The 15,513-nt window shown below is 44.0% G+C and overlaps 1 protein-coding gene across 1 annotated transcript in view; it reads left to right on the top strand.

The window, feature by feature from the left end:
- The window catches only part of FDXR (ferredoxin reductase), a 32,705-nt gene extending 22,103 nt beyond the window's left edge, over nucleotides 1-10,602 (top strand). The window contains exons 7-12 of the mRNA XM_054976932.1: nucleotides 1,637-1,744; nucleotides 2,128-2,212; nucleotides 5,267-5,466; nucleotides 6,096-6,267; nucleotides 6,909-7,082; nucleotides 9,701-10,602. Coding sequence (XP_054832907.1) covers nucleotides 1,637-1,744; nucleotides 2,128-2,212; nucleotides 5,267-5,466; nucleotides 6,096-6,267; nucleotides 6,909-7,082; nucleotides 9,701-9,831 — 870 coding nt within the window. The 3' untranslated portion in view covers nucleotides 9,832-10,602. The remainder of the gene's footprint in view (nucleotides 1-1,636; nucleotides 1,745-2,127; nucleotides 2,213-5,266; nucleotides 5,467-6,095; nucleotides 6,268-6,908; nucleotides 7,083-9,700) is intronic.
- Nucleotides 10,603-15,513: the final 4,911 nt, after the last annotated feature.

Below are 15,513 nucleotides of genomic sequence, written 5' to 3'. Positions count from 1 at the left end.
ATACTTGTTGGGAAAATGAATAGGCGCTTTGAGTTTTGGCTACTCCCAGCAGCTGCAGTTGTCGGCCTTTCTTACCAACGGTCTGGACTAAATCAAGCAATGAGGCACTGATTAAAATGTAGTTTGTTCAACCAGGGATAAGAGACAGTTATGTATCCATTCTGCGATTGGTAAACAGTGAAATGGCAGAGACTGGCAATAGGCCTGCTCTGTGTCTCATAGAAACTGCCTTACAGTGCCATAAAAGGAAAGAATTATCTTGAGATAATCTGAATTGGAAGTCCTAGAGGTGCTGCCTGCCGGGATCCTTCCTTCCCTCCCCCCCTTCGCGTCAAGTTCTAACTTTCAGAAGTCACAGGACTTGGTTTTAATACCGTGCAGGTTGTCGATGTGCAGGGAATTCAGAGAATGGGATGGTAATCTGTAATGAACTATACGAATCTTAGACACTACAAAATCTTTTTTTCCCCCTGAAAGCTAGTTCGTGTTTCACATATTGAATGTCAGCGCGGGACATGGATAGCATTGAGATCCAGTTTGGTGTAGTGGTTAAGAGCACGGGACTCTAATCTGGAGAACCGGGTTTGATTCCCCACTCATTCACTTGAAGCCAGCTGGGTGACCTTGGGTCAGTCACAGCTTTTAGGAGTTCTCACAGCCCCACCCACCTCACAGAGTGTTTGTTGTTGTGGGGATAATAATAACATACTTTGTAAACCGCTCTGAGTGGGCATTAAGTTGTCCTGAAGGGCAGTATATAAATCAAATGTTGTTGTTTCTGGGTTATGCATGCAAGTATGAATGGGAGATCTTTTTCCTTGCAAAATGCTTATGGTTGGCCATCAGGAAAGGAACTGTTCTGCATTGTGATTACTTTGCAAATAAAAGCCATAGCTTACATGTGGGCATGCCACAGAGCCATGGAAAGGTATTTTTGTGGGATTTGGTTTCTGTGTACAAAATGTAACTGATGAGTCTATGTTCCAACTCCAGACAGAGCTTCTTGCACTATTTTCTGCATAGGACTGCACTGAATAAAAATGAACCAAGAAATGGCAATACAAAAATGAGTTATCTTTGTCCAAAAGATGTGTAGAAATCTTCAATAAATGCAGTGCTAAAGCATTAGCTGTGTAAAGGGGACAAACGGCTGTTGGTGGTCCCTGGCCCCAAGGAGGCCCAACTAGCCTCGACTACAGCCAGGGCCTTTTCGGTCCTGGCTCCCACCTGGTGGGACGCTGTCTGCTGAAATTAGGGCTCGGCAGGACCTATCTTTTCGCCGGGCCTGCAAGACAGAGTTGTTCCGCCAGGCATATGGCTGAGGCTGGGCCTCCGCCGGCCTGAAAAAACAGGGTGTATAAAATCTTAACCCTCCCTGTGAAGGCTGTCCACCATCCTGTTTTAAATGTGTTGTTTTTAATGTACATGAATTTTTTAATTGTATTTTTAATAGGTTGTTATCCGCCCTGAGCCCGCTCGCAGGGAGGGTGAAATAGAAATCTGAAATAAATAAATAAAAATAAAGCACTTTGTTGTCAAGGAAGGTTAATATGAGCAGGAGTGATGATTACGATACGAACTTCTGTCTCCCTTCCCGGCTCATATCCCTTGTCTTATTGTCGTTTTCTTTCCCTAGAAAACTGATATCACTGAGGATTCGCTGGCAGTCTTGGCCCGCAGCAAAGTGAAGCGGGTACGCCTTATAGGGAGGAGGGGTCCCCTCCAAGCGGCTTTCACCATAAAGGTACAAAGCAGTGTGTTGATAGGCTTAGCCTTCTTTGTAACTGAAAGTATTCCCCCTAGGCCCTTTCATCTGTGGGGCTGATGTGATACATTTGTGCGATGCGTTTGTAGAAAAGACTGCCTTTCAGTTTTGTAGACCAGTGCCAAATGGAGAGCATGGGAAACCTGATATCTGGATGTGCCATAATTCTGAACGACATTTGTTGGGTTATCTCCCTTAATTCTCATAAAACCCTTTTGGGGTATTTGTACCTGGGTTCTCCCAAGTCTAGCCCAAGCAGTATATCTCACCCTGGCTGTTAAAAGAACAACCTCCCAGCATTGCGTACATTTCTGAAATACATGTGTGTGAAAGTGTAATGTCTCCCTTTCTGAAAACCTCAGGAGCTGCGGGAGATGATCAATCTTCCTAGTGTCAGACCTCTCCTAGATCCTGCAGACTTCAAAGGCCTTGGAGATGCTATCAGAGGTGAGGATCAACCAGTGGCTGATTTCTAAAAAGGGAGGTTCCTGGGTTTCAACCCTTAGCAAAGCTGTGCCCTAACCTCAAAGCCCTTTTCCTGCTCATAGGAATGTGATAGCTGGTTGCATTTACTAAGTGATAAGGGGAATGCACTCTGGAAAACCCTCTGCGTATGCTCAGAGGCATGTTCTAGAAGACAGGCGAGGGTTGCGGCCATGGGATCAGCTTAACGTGTATTGGAGAAAACATTTCCCTCCGTTGTGTTCATGAAATCAGGAGCAGTTTGTATCAGAGGCCAGATGGAGCATGAGTGTGGGATAGCTGCATGACAAATTGGTCAGGCAACTGATGGCTTAATCAAGTAGGCCATAAGAGAGAATAAATGTGTGATCAGTAGCCAAAGGATCAGATTGATTGACTTTTTCCTGTGTGATGCATAACTGCACTCAAGTTTGGTGCACAATTTTAAAATATTAAAACAAAAAGATACAGAAAACCGAACAACATAAACAGCAGTATTTTCTCAGGCTGGTGGTGGCATGTGCTCCCTTGACTTGAGCTGCTTCCTCCTATCAGGTTGTCAGAGAAGCTAGCACAAGAGAGGGACCAGGGTTTTGGATTCCAGGAAATGGGGAGAAACTTGGTCCCAGTGAAAATACAGGGCTACATCATTGGTTTACATTTATTTATTTATGTCATTTATAGTCCACCTTTCTCACTGAGACTCAAGGCGGATTACACAGTATGAGCTTAGTACAATCAGTATTAAGTACATTTCCATACAGTATATCAAGTACATTTTCATACAGTGTCAAGGACATTTCCATAAACAATGCCAAAGGGTAAATATAAACAAGTTTACAAAGACATAGCATTAGCAGGGATCCAATGCAGAGTAGAAGAAATGCTGAAACAGAACAGAATGAATTCTAGGACTGACATTAGACAGCATGAAGCTGTAACAGAACAGAATCAGTTCTAGGACTAACATTTGACAGCATGAAGCATGGTAGTGCATAGGAGTACATATGTACAGATAGTATGTAAGGCAGCATGGTGAAGTCTGTGGTCCCTAACTCCTTAGTAAAGCATCTGAGACTTCATCCCTACAATACAGCCCTCCTATCTGAGTAAGAAGCCTTTTTGAATCATTCTGTTTTGCATCATGGGGGCTCTCCTCCTGACTTCCGATGGCAGAGGCTGGTTGATACTTAACGTTGTCGGGTGCTTAGCACCTTGTTGACCAGGTGGGTTTTTTTTTTTGATAGCCTGTAATTAAAGCTGATGGAAAGCATTTTGAGATTCCCAAGAGAGCTTGTGCCAGTCCTCTCCCCCGCCCCAATTGCCAAATGGTGCTGGAATTGGCCTTAATGCAGATGGGACTGGCATGGGAAGAGGTTTGGTTCACGGTGTTTATTAACCAGCTAAACATCCCTCCGTACTGCGCCTTCGTTTCTGGTGGACAGTCTCTGGTAATAACCTGACTGGCTTGATGCACGCGGTTGGGCCGAACTGTGGTGCTCCACGGGGCAGTGAGCTGCAGCAGCAGCTGTCCAACCTTGAGATGGCCGAGGGCCAGAGACTGGCAGAGGCTGCTCCAGACAGCAGGAGAGTGGGTGCCCTTTCCTGGGGGCTGCGGTTTGCATATCCTGATTGCACAGTGCGGAAATTCAAAAAAAAAGGAGAGAGCGGCAGAGGCATTTCCGGCAGCCGAGTTGCAGTGTGCTCAGAGGTGGGTTTTTATGACGTTAAGTGGAAGAGACTGCAAGGTTAACCATTCTGGGGGGGAAATAAAGGAATACTATGTTTAGACTGCCATAACCTCAGCTTTTTTTAAAAAAAAAAAAACTTAGATACAGCTGCTCTCACATGACTTGGGGTAATTTCAGACTTTAAAAAAACACACTGTGCAGGGCCTTAACTGACAGCAGAATAAAAGTTTTCAGGATTTTCCCACTTCTTAAAATTATGAATAGTTTCAGGAAACACGAGAAGCTGCCTTATACTGATTCAAGTCATTGGTCTGTCAAGGTCAGTATTGTCTGTGCTGATTGGCATAGAGTTATAGAGTTGGAAGGGACCTCTAGGGTCATCTAGTCCAACCCCCATGCACAATGCAGGGAATTCACAAATACTCCCGCCAACTGACCCAGTGACCCCTGTTCCATGCCCAGAAGATAGCGAAGCACCTCCAGGATCCCTAGCCAAACCAGCCTGTGGAAAACTACCATCCGACCTCCCAAGTGACTCTCCAAGGTCTCAGGAAGAGATCTTCCACACAATGTACCACCTGATCTACTAATTGGAGATGCTGGGGATTGAACTTGAGACCTCCTGCATGCAGACCAGGTATTCTGCCACTGTGCCATGGCCGCACCCCCAATAAAGAGGGTCTTAGCAGCCTATATTGGATCAGTTTCTAATTGGTAGCTAAAGGATACATCTGCACCATGTCATGGATATAGCTAAAATTATAGAACAGTTGTTGTATATGACCATAAAAGTCATAGAAGATTCCTTTGCACACAGAAACAGGGCTAGCCCAGTCCCATAACTAGACAGGCCACAAAGGGAGTCTAGAAAAGAACAACCTTGGAGAGGAGCATGAAACAATGGAGTATCACCGTTGTATGGCTGTGTGTTGATTAGATGAGTCTTCTAACTCATCCTGATGTATACAATGTACTAAGGCTCTGGTGTAGAGGGTGTCTGAGAATGGCAGGAATGTCTAGCTTCACAGAAGTCAGAAACAGAATCCAAGGAGGGATGCATTGGTTGAGGGCCAAAAGATACTCATGCATATGAGAAAATCGTTACCTTCTGGACTTCTCACTGGCTTTCAGTACCATTGGTTTCTGATTTTTAAATTACTCATATGCTGAGAATTCCTCATATGCAGATGAGTTTCAGAATCCCAACAAAATTCTTCAGCATTCGTGGTGCGCGTCAGCCTAGGTTGTCTTTCTTCCCCTCTCTATAACCTCCCATCCCAAATAAGATTGTTGAATTGTGATCTGGCGGGGCCATTGCATTCTTCTGCAGCGCTCTTTTCATTTTCAGATGTTCCCAGACCTCGGAGACGGCTGACTGAGCTGATGGTCAAGACAGCCTTAGAAGAACCTGGAGAAGAAGTGGCCGGCCGTTGGGCTTCAGCATCCAGAGAATGGAGCCTGAAGTTCTTGCGCAGTCCTCTGGAAGTGTTGCCTGCCACCGATGGAAAGCGTGCGAGAGCGATCCGAATGGCTGTCACCAGGTTGGAAGTAGGAGCTCCTAAGTTGCCTCCATGCTAAAAGGCTTTTATTCCATCCCCTTTCCTCTTCTTTCTGGCTTTCTTAAACCTTTCAATTTTGGAGATTCCCCCCCAGGAGCCCTTCGGCATTAAGCTAAAGACAGCTTTATTCTCCCAGTCTAATTAGAACCACCGGCGTAAGTGCCTTCTGTCTGTGAGCTGAAATGGTAGCTTCTCAGCAAGCCAGCACTATGTCTCCCCAAGGAGCCACTTCCTGCATAATGGTGTGAGGGGAAAAAAACCCTGCCTTCTATTGGTATTGATAGCTGTGCTAAGAGGGACACCAGCATGTGCTGGTGATGGGATTGCCATGAAAATGCAGGAGCTAAAAATGAAGGCGATGCTGCTTCTGCCGTTGTGATCTTTCACTATTTCTTTTCCGTAGTTGTAGCCGCTCGTCCTTTAGAACGCTCAGAGCAGCTTGCACGGGGCTCCCAGGGCGTGCGGTCTCCCGTCCAGGCCCTAATGAAGGATCCATGTGTGTTCAGAGTCCACAGAGCTACCATTCTTCGGCAGAGGTGCCAGCGGACTGTGTTGGCAATTACCACACGTCTTTCCTAACTTGTCTTTCTCTTTTCTTTGTGTTCCTGGCCTGCGCAGGGTTCAGGAGAAACAGCCAAGGCAGTTCCCACTGGAGAAGTTGAGGACGTGCTGTGTGGCCTGATCCTCAGCAGCATTGGTTACAGGAGCCTCCCAGTTGACCCTGCTGTACCCTTTGACTCCAAGCAAGGGATTATTCCAAACAGTTCGGGCAGAGTCCTTGGCGCCCCCGGTTGGTATAGCTAGGGCCACATTCTGGAACAGTGATATGTGGCGAGGAGGGCGCGCTCCAGCAAATTGCAGGGAGATCCAGTGTTACGTAGTGGCCGGGAGTGCTGGGCTTGGATTGGGAAAGCCTGAATTCGAATCTCCTCCTGCCCTGAGTCTGGCAGGCTGATCTTGGGATGGCCTTGTGCGCTCAAGTCTAACCTACCTGGCAGGGTTTTTGCAAGGATGAAATGGGGAGGGCAGTATCATGTGTGCCAGTCCTGAGCTCATTGGAAGAAGGGTTGGAGTAAAAATGTAATGGATAAATAAGAATGGACGGCCGGGAAGATTGAGACTGAAATGGATGATTCGTGAGAGATGCACAAGCTAGTTACTCTGCTGCTAAAATTTAAAGTTGTTTGGGGCCAGTTGTGTGAGTGCTGATTCCGCTATGATATTTGTCATGGAGTGAAGCTTTTTCTCAGGTCTGTAACAGGCATGCCAAGGTTATCAAGGTCTTGTAGAAAGCACTGTAGGGTCCCGGCTGTCGCTTGGCTCTGTTCAAGCTAAAGGATTGTATTGAGATGAGTTCAGTGGATGTCCTCTGTACACACAGACTTGGGATTTCATTGGCTGGATTGCCTGATGGCCTGTAACACTTTGCAGGTCTCTACTGCAGTGGCTGGGTCAAACGGGGGCCTGTGGGTGTAATCATCACGACAATGAATGACAGCTTTGACACTGCCCAGTCTGTGCTGGAAGACCTGCAGTCTGGTGCTCTGGATGTTTCCAAGGCCAAGGGAGGCTTTGAACTGGTGAGGAGCGTACTTAAGTCTCGAGGTGAGTGTGTGCAAGAAACGCATCTTGATCCCGTAATGAGCCGAGTGAATTGGCTGGTTGATGTATTTTAATAGGTGCAATTTGGAAACTGTAGAAAATGTCCTGTAGTTCAGTGTGCCTACCTAAAGTGCACAATCTTACTGCCAGCCTCAGGTGGCGAAAGAAACAAACAGCCCCGTGATTCAGGCTCCCAAAATAACTTGGGTTTGGAAATTGAAATTTTAAAAACACAGTTATAGGTGCCTGGGAACTAGATTTGTCTTCATACCGCTCTTTGAAAATACACGTTGTTAGATTGTGAGTCACTTTGTTTTTGATGCTTGATTGTGATTTTTAATTAACTGAATTAGTTTACATGTTGTGTTATTGAGGCAACACATAATAATTCCTGTCACATTCTCCAGATCTCTCTCTGCATCCCTGAGAATATCCACAATTAACTTTCTTTTGGGTTTTTTTTTGTTCTTGCTTGAGTTCCTTGTCCTAAACATCATGAGCACTCAGTTCTATTCTCCCAGGAACCACAGTCTACCTAGATGATGGATAGAATCCAGTTGTCCATCTATTTAAACATGCAAATTGCTTTGCAGCACCACCTTCAACATGCTTTGTTCTGTTTTTATTGGTGGAAAATCAGCTGAATATTTATTTATTTATTTTGGTCCACCTTTCTCACTGAGATGCAAGGTGGATTACCCAGTATGAGATTAGTCCAATCCGTATCAAGTACATTTCCATACAGTATCCATAAGCAATGCCATAGGGTAAATAGATACAAGTTTAAAAAGACATAGCATTTAGCAAGAATCCAATACAAAGTAGAAGAAAATACTGAAACAGAACATAATCATTCTAGGATTGACAGTAGACAACTTAAAGCACAAGTACTACATAGGAGAACATATTTAAAGCAACAGATAATATGTAAGGCAACATAATGGTGAGGTCTGAAGCATCTGAGACCCCCCATCCCTACAATACAGCCCTCTCATTTGAGTAAAAAGCCTTTTTGAATAATTCAGTTTTGCATCATTTGCAGAAAGCCAGGAGAGTGGGGGCTCTCCTGACCTCATCAGGCAGGTCATTCCACAGGGTAGGGGCCACCACAGAGAAAGCCCATGTATGGGCTGCTGTTGATTTCACCCATGTGCAGCCTGGCACCTGCAGAAGACCTTGTTCAGATGAGCGAAGCTGCCGTGGAGGAACATAGGGAGAAAGGCGGTCCCGCAGGTATGCCGGGCCAAGGCCATGAAGAGCTTTGTATGTAATAATGAATACCTTGAATTGAGCACGGGAATTGACGGGTAGCCAGTGGAGTGACTGTAGGATGGGAGTGATGCTCCTGCTCCTGCTCGCTCCTGATAACAGTCGAGCTGCAGCATTTTGCACTAATTGGAGCCTCCTAGTTAACTTAGATGGGAGGCCAATGTATAGAGCATTACAATAGTCAAGCCTTGATGTTACCATAGCATGGATCCAGGTGGCCAGGTCGGCCGTATCGAGATAAGAAGCAATCTTCCAGGCAAGAGTGAGGTTGTTATACGGAGTCAAAGCATCGGTCCCTCTAGCTTAGCCTTGTTTATCTACTACCTGATGCTTTTAGTTGCAGGTGACAAGAGATTCAGCCAGGAACCTTCTGCATGCAAACCAGATGCTTGACCACTGAGTCATGGTCCTTCCCCCATATTTGATACAGGACCTACTTCTCGTGTTTTCTGCACGTGTGACGTGACTGCTAAATGGCAGTGATAGCTGTGTAAAAATTAATCATAGGTGAAGTGGTCCAAGTTGGTAAAGCTATGGAAGAGGTGATGTTTTAGTTACCACTTTCCAGAGACTTGAAGCTTTAAAAAAATGTTATCCTAAGAGGAATCTAGAGTTTGGTATTTTCTCAGTTTATGAAACCTGGAAAAGACAGTGTGACTATGAGCCAAGCTACAAGTGACGCCTGGCACAGGTTGGACACTTGTCAGCTTCCTTTAAGTTTTGAAGGGAAATGTAGACATCCTGGTCTTGCAGCTTGGCTCTCCAACTGCTGTCCAATGGACTTTTCAACTGTCACTTGTCCAACATTCCGCCAGGCTGCCTACATTTCCCATCAAAACTTGAGGGAAGCTGACAAGTGTCCAACCTGTGTCAGGCGTCACTTGTAGTTTGGCTCTATGTGCTTTTTTGTGCATGAAGCATAATTGTCGGTATATGAAAGATGACAAAGTTTGGATCATTTTATACAGAGATACTTTTCCAGTCTACCTAGTGTTCATGAGAGAGCCCAATTTATGGCAATTATATTTAAATGCTTTTCTTGAGTTGTGTGCAGGTGTTCCCTCTAAACCAATGCTTCATTTTTTAAGCGAACTAAAGGAGTGTCGCCCTCTAAGCTCGAGTTGTGCCATTAAGTGTCTTCCAAGATGCAACCCAAATCCATTTGAGCCACACTGTTAAGTCAGGCTAATAACTGACATGCAAAGTGTACCTTTGACTGAGCATTTGATTCTGCAGAGGCCTTTGCGTAGAAGGCAGCTGGGCTTTTGTGATTCCTGAGGGGATTTAATTTCTGTGCCTTTGGGGAGCAGGTTGATTTGATCTGTCCATTCTCATTTGTTATGATCTGACAGGGATCTGTCCAGTTTCCTTTTCGGATTGGGAGAAGATTGATGCTGCTGAAATGGCAAGAGGCAAGTTAGGTGGGAAGCCTCGAGAGAAGATCGTGGATCCACAGGAGATGCTCCAGTTGATCGGCCGCTGAGCTGGATACCTGTGCTGTCAGAACTGGCCATGTTCCTGCTTGGCCCTCTCTCAAAGATGCTTTGTCTCCACAGAAGACAGTATTACTCCTGAGCCTACGGAACTTCTTAAGGCCCTGAGACTGGGCTGGTTCTGGATTTTTAGATGATGTGAATTGGTTAAAAGCTTGTTACCTCTCTAGGCAGCAGTGCCCGTTCACAGTCTTGGCCATCTTTGTACTCCTCTGACCACGAAAGTTACGCCTGAGTGGATGGTAGTTAGATTCTAGAATTGTAGGCAAGCAGTTACCTCACTTCTCTCTCTCTTCCATAATTGCTTTAATTATTCACAAGATTCCTTCTCTGCAGCACACTGAGTATATAAAAATTTAATTTTCAGGGGTAGGTAAACAATGCCTTAATCGCTCCTACAGGTTTTTTTCCTATTGTTATTTTGCCTAGTTCCAATTTTTTATATTGGGTTGATAGAACGAACAGTCAAATGTACAGAGCACTCCATTTCTAACCTGCTTCAGACTTGGTGGACATGAGAGGAAAACCAAAGTTAAGGACATTCAGAGAGGAACTAAACAGGAATGCATAATCATGGGGACATGCCAGACAGCAAAGAGAATGTTGCTCGTCTTTTTCCTTCAGCCTGAAACTCAAAATTTTTCCGCCTCCCTGACTCCTGTAACTTTGATGTCAGCGGAAGACATTTGTATAATCTTCTGAAAATAAAGCTCTTCCTCAAACGGAAGGTTGACTTGGGTCAAGCAGCCTTGGATTCAGCACCTTATCCGGTATGTGTGTGCTTTTTCTTAATGCCAGTTTGGTAACCTGCTGTGACAGCAATCCAAAGAGCTAGGAAATGCAGGGCAGCTCTTTGCTAACTTGACTGAGCCTCACCAATTTCAAGTGGAACAGTCACTGTCAATAAATCATGGCAGATGGGTTATCTTTTATTGTTGGCATCTCAAACAGAAGTTGGATCACCGCTGCAGATAAAGTAACATGCATGCCTGATTAATTAGCTTGCTATAGAGGTATGCCACAGTAGAAACCTCTGATTGACATTATCAGTAGATTCTTGGGTTGTCTATTTTAGAATCCTCTGAGTTCATGAAGCATTGCTCTTGGACCGATCTGTTAAATGAAGCCTCATTTGTAATCCTTATTCTCACCCAGCAGGACAGCACAGACCGTGTTAGTGACTTCTGTAATTATGACGGCACTCTACCATGAGAGTGAAAATGTAAAAAGGTAGTTTCTAGTGGGTTGAATTCAGCAAAGGATAGCTAAGCCTACCTTGGCCATTGCTCTGACTTTCCTCCTTACTTACCAGGGCTCAAATAGAATGCTAAACTGTTGGTAATTCAGGGACCGTTGATTGAATTTTCCACTCCAGGTGGCTTGACTTGGCTACTACATGGGTGCAATGCTGGTGTTTCCTGTAGCAAACCTATAAAAGGTGAACAACTGATACATGTCCTTCAAACCCATGTATTCACATTAGAGAGGCTGGTCCCAGGCCTGTGTGTATAGATTTTAATGGCCTTTGTGCTTCTTGTGTTTATTTCAGGAACACATTTGTATGCACAGCAGCCACAGTTGCTGATTAAAGCATGGAGACATTTTCTCTTCAGTGCTGCCTCTGGTTTAACCTTCCATGAAGACTTTTGTATAACCGTTATCAGGAGTAAGATATTCTTCAGCTTGACTGTGTCTCTGATCTTTCCTGCTATCTGTGTTTCTTCTTGCTCTTTTATTATATTTGCGCTATCTGTTCTGTATCTCTCTTTCTGCTATTTGTCTTTGTTTTTCTTTGTCACCAGAAGGGATGGTCTTGCAGCTGTACCTGAGCCCCTCCCCAAATGGACGAGATGTCAGCACTCCTGTGTTTTGAACATGGCAGTACCTGAATTGCTTAGGTTTGGGCAAAAGGGAATCTCATTTTTAAGGTCAAAGAAGTGTGTGAGTGCAGGCACGCACCCCTACAATTTACCTCTCTCACTCACTCTTATCCTTAGGCACTTTTCTCTCAGCCAGGACTGTGATTCTGGGAGAGGCTTGGAATAAAAGAAAGGAACAGCAGAGAATAAAGCCATAGGAGCATTCAGGTCCCCTCGACTATGCGCCTCTTTTTGTTTTAAGACAAGATCCCTCCCCACTTACGCCTCTTTTTGTGTCATCGCAGAACTGCTGCCGTCTCATCTAATTTTATCCTCAAGCAGCCATATGTTTTGCCCAACTGAAAACGAATCAAATGTTAAACACAAACATTGCCGCCATACTAGAACATTTCTGTGCCGTTCTGTCGTTGCATTCGTAGCTGATGGTTGAAAAGGAATTGAAATTCAGGTTCTACACAGCACTAATATGGAGCTGCATTCCCCATAAAAATCCAGCCGTACCTGTGCTGATAAGAGAGATCTCACTTATGTATTTATCCTGGCATCAGTTTCGTTCAGCAAAAATGTCACCGCTTTCTGCAATTTTTCTTTTGTTTCTGTTACAGCCTACTTACTTACTTGCTGTTCTGTCAGAGCAAAGGTATTTCCGAATCCATTGCTAATTGTCAGTAGGCAAGGGAAATTAAGGGGTTCTTTCCACTTTACAGCCAAAGCCATTGCTTATTCTAAAGATGTTAGGTTCTAGACTCAAGGCTACCAAATAGGGTTTTTTTTTAAGCATTATTGCCAAGAGGAATTTCCAGTACCAGAATGAGGCAAAGTAGGATTTGCTTTGGGCAAGCGTGGGACTTTAATGGCCTGCTGAGCTCTCGACCCATCCCCATTTTAGCAGATTAGAATAAATTATGCAGACATGTACAAATATGTTTAATTTCATACAGTCCTTGCTACCTTTGCACAGAATTGCTGTTTTTCTTCAAAGGGCGGAACACACAACCATGATACCGCCTCTCTCAGCCCACGGAAATTTTTAATGTTAAATTAAAACTTGTTAACCAACCTATAATGTTCTCTTGGTAGTCTATGAGCATTTTTCTGCTGGAGGGGTGCAATTTGAATTCCAGTGTTTTGGACCCTGTTTCTAGGATGAAGAAGATAACACACATGCATTTGCGTATACGTACACTGGAATCTCATTTGTAGACTCATTAGGGAAATGCAACAACTGCTGGAAACTTGTATGCAAATGAGCAATAAAGCTCGTCGAACAGCTGCTTACGTGATCCAAGCACTTTGGATGATGCATTTGTAGTGTTACTTTCTTTGATCTAGGGATTATATCAACTCTGGATTTAGGAAGGTGATTAAGCTGGTTTTGGCAGCATGTTCTTAGAAGGGTTGGAACTGATCTGCACCCCGTACTTTGGGATGCTTTAGAGGCCCCCAAATAATGCTTACTTTCTCGGATGCTCTTTATACTTAGGTTTTCCTTGTTTGTAGAGGTTGCCTTTAAAAAAGGCTTTCTGCATCTCAGGTGAAAACTCTCCTGTACTCTGAGATATCTTACCATCTCTCTGGGTGGCACTGGGTGTATATACACTCTGCAAGCAAGTATTGGCCTAAAAGAGGTGGATTAACTGCATCTCAGTGGATGGCTGATTTGCTCTAGCTGCTTAGAGGCTGCTTCCCTGCCTCTAGAATAAAGAGAAGCTTTTTCTTCACAGATTTTTTTTTAAGTGCCAAGAGTAATAAAGGGAGAACACAGCAGCTCTGATCCAGGGGTGCAAACTGTTGAGAGGTTCTCCTATGCAAACAACATTGAAATTGATGAAATGAATGCTCTTGTGCAAAAATGAGGCTTATATGGGAGAAAATCATGTTGGAATTATGCTTTGTGTTAATGAAAGGGTCATTTGGATTTTCTGCCTCAGGTACCAAAGTTCCTTGGAGTGTCCCACCTTCTACAAGGATAAACTCTTGGCTTAGGTATGATGGTATCTCTGACTCTTTATGTGATTGGGGAACTTTGTGTATTCAGTATCACTAGGGAGGTACAAGTGGACAAGTAGCAGCTGTTCATGGTCTCTAACAAACGAAAGAGAAGGGTAGTTAAGGAAATCTCATGTAAATGCTGGATCCAAAAAAGCCATGAAGTAGAAATACCATAAAAAACATCCAGCATGTATCAAATAAGTTAATTGAAGTGTGCAGCTTTGCTTCATTTTTGAATGGGCTTGCTTCAGTCAAGGACATTGAGTTTGCCTAGAGGGAAGAAGTGGGTTGCTGGTAAATGGAGAGAGGGATACGGAAAGCTGCCTTGGTCACCAGCCCAATGCAGTGTTCTAGATATGAAAGAACTAGAGGAGGTTTCACAGTGAATTCTGATCGAACTCTGGAATTAATGCCTCCTTTGCAAAGTTCCATGAAAGTCTACCTTTTGGGCTTAACCTTGTGTGAACAAGGGCCCTTTAGGTAGAGATTCCATAAAGTCACAGATGTCCTCATACTAGTTACTCAGACCCAGTTTGGCTTAGAAACTTGTCCATCCTTTCCAAACTTCCCAAAGTTTTCTTGGCCCAAGTCTGCTCTGCCCGTTAGGTGGTGCTATGAAGCCAGTAACCATTACAAGCACCCTCTGCAGAAAAGCAACAATGTTTTTGGCAGGGAGTGAAAAATCGTTGAAGTTTATCCAAGGTATGGATCTGATGTCAGGCTGCTGCCTATACTAAAGATATACTGGGCTGCCTTTGTCTCTGCTTTAGGATGTGCTCTGCCTTTTAAGGAAAAGCCTGTTATTCAGACTAGGTGAATGCCTTCCCTTTACACACTGCAGTTGTGACACCCGAAAGACTAGTAGATTTATAGTAGCACGAGCTCGTGTGGGCTAGAACCCATTTCATTAGATGCATGAAGTAAAACCTCAGTGAAAAGTGGCACAGACTGAACCTCTTGTATTTCATGGCCTTTTCGTTTTATTACTTGTTCATCCCAACTTTCTTCTGCACTGGATTGTGGATGTGAGACCCACTCCCCGTTTTATTCTCTCAGCAATCCTTTTTTTAATTATTTTTTTCAGCTTTTATCATATACAAATACAGGAGTAAAATCAGCTGTTTCAAAATACATTCATAGTGTTAGTAACATCATATGGATTTTTTGATGTTTATCATGTTCCGAGGGTTGTGTAGGTTGTTGATATAACTCTCAAATCATGGGACTTCAATGTATCTGATGAATTTTCAGGAAGTTGAAAAGCAAAATTGTCCCTATTGTCATGGTTAATATCACATTATTTCCAGATGGATATTGTGCACTTCCATTATAGATGTCTCGTTGAACAAAGTTTTGTAAAACTTATAGGATAAGCATCAGTTATGATTGGTTTTGTGGTTGAATGTCATTCTTGTTTATGGCCATCGTCACACGGGCTTTTATTTAGCGCTAAAATGGCGCTATTTCCTGGCAAACACCCACCTTATTCCAACACTGTAGCGATTTTCTCTCTTTTGCTTTGTGCTTGATAGTCGCGCTATTTTGTACCTCAGTGTGAATGCCTCACATCGATGTATTTCGCCTCGCAACGTCCTATGCCCTCCCTTCAATCCCAGAATCCATTTCTTCCTGCGACTCCCCTTTATTTTATTATGTCCTTATAACGACATAACACAATGCAAACTTTCTGCTGAAGTAAAAATGACTCATTCGCCATGGCAGAGTCTTCAGCGATGGGGATCATGTCAAACGGAGTTTTCTGTGGGCAAAGGGCTATTTATATAATTTCAAAGTTGGAAA

The sequence above is a fragment of the Eublepharis macularius genome, chromosome 4, assembly GCF_028583425.1.
Source record: "Eublepharis macularius isolate TG4126 chromosome 4, MPM_Emac_v1.0, whole genome shotgun sequence".
NCBI classification, from domain to species: Eukaryota; Metazoa; Chordata; class Lepidosauria; order Squamata; family Eublepharidae; genus Eublepharis; species Eublepharis macularius.
Note: the sequence above shows the minus strand (reverse complement) of the source record. Positions and strands in the feature narration are given on the sequence as shown.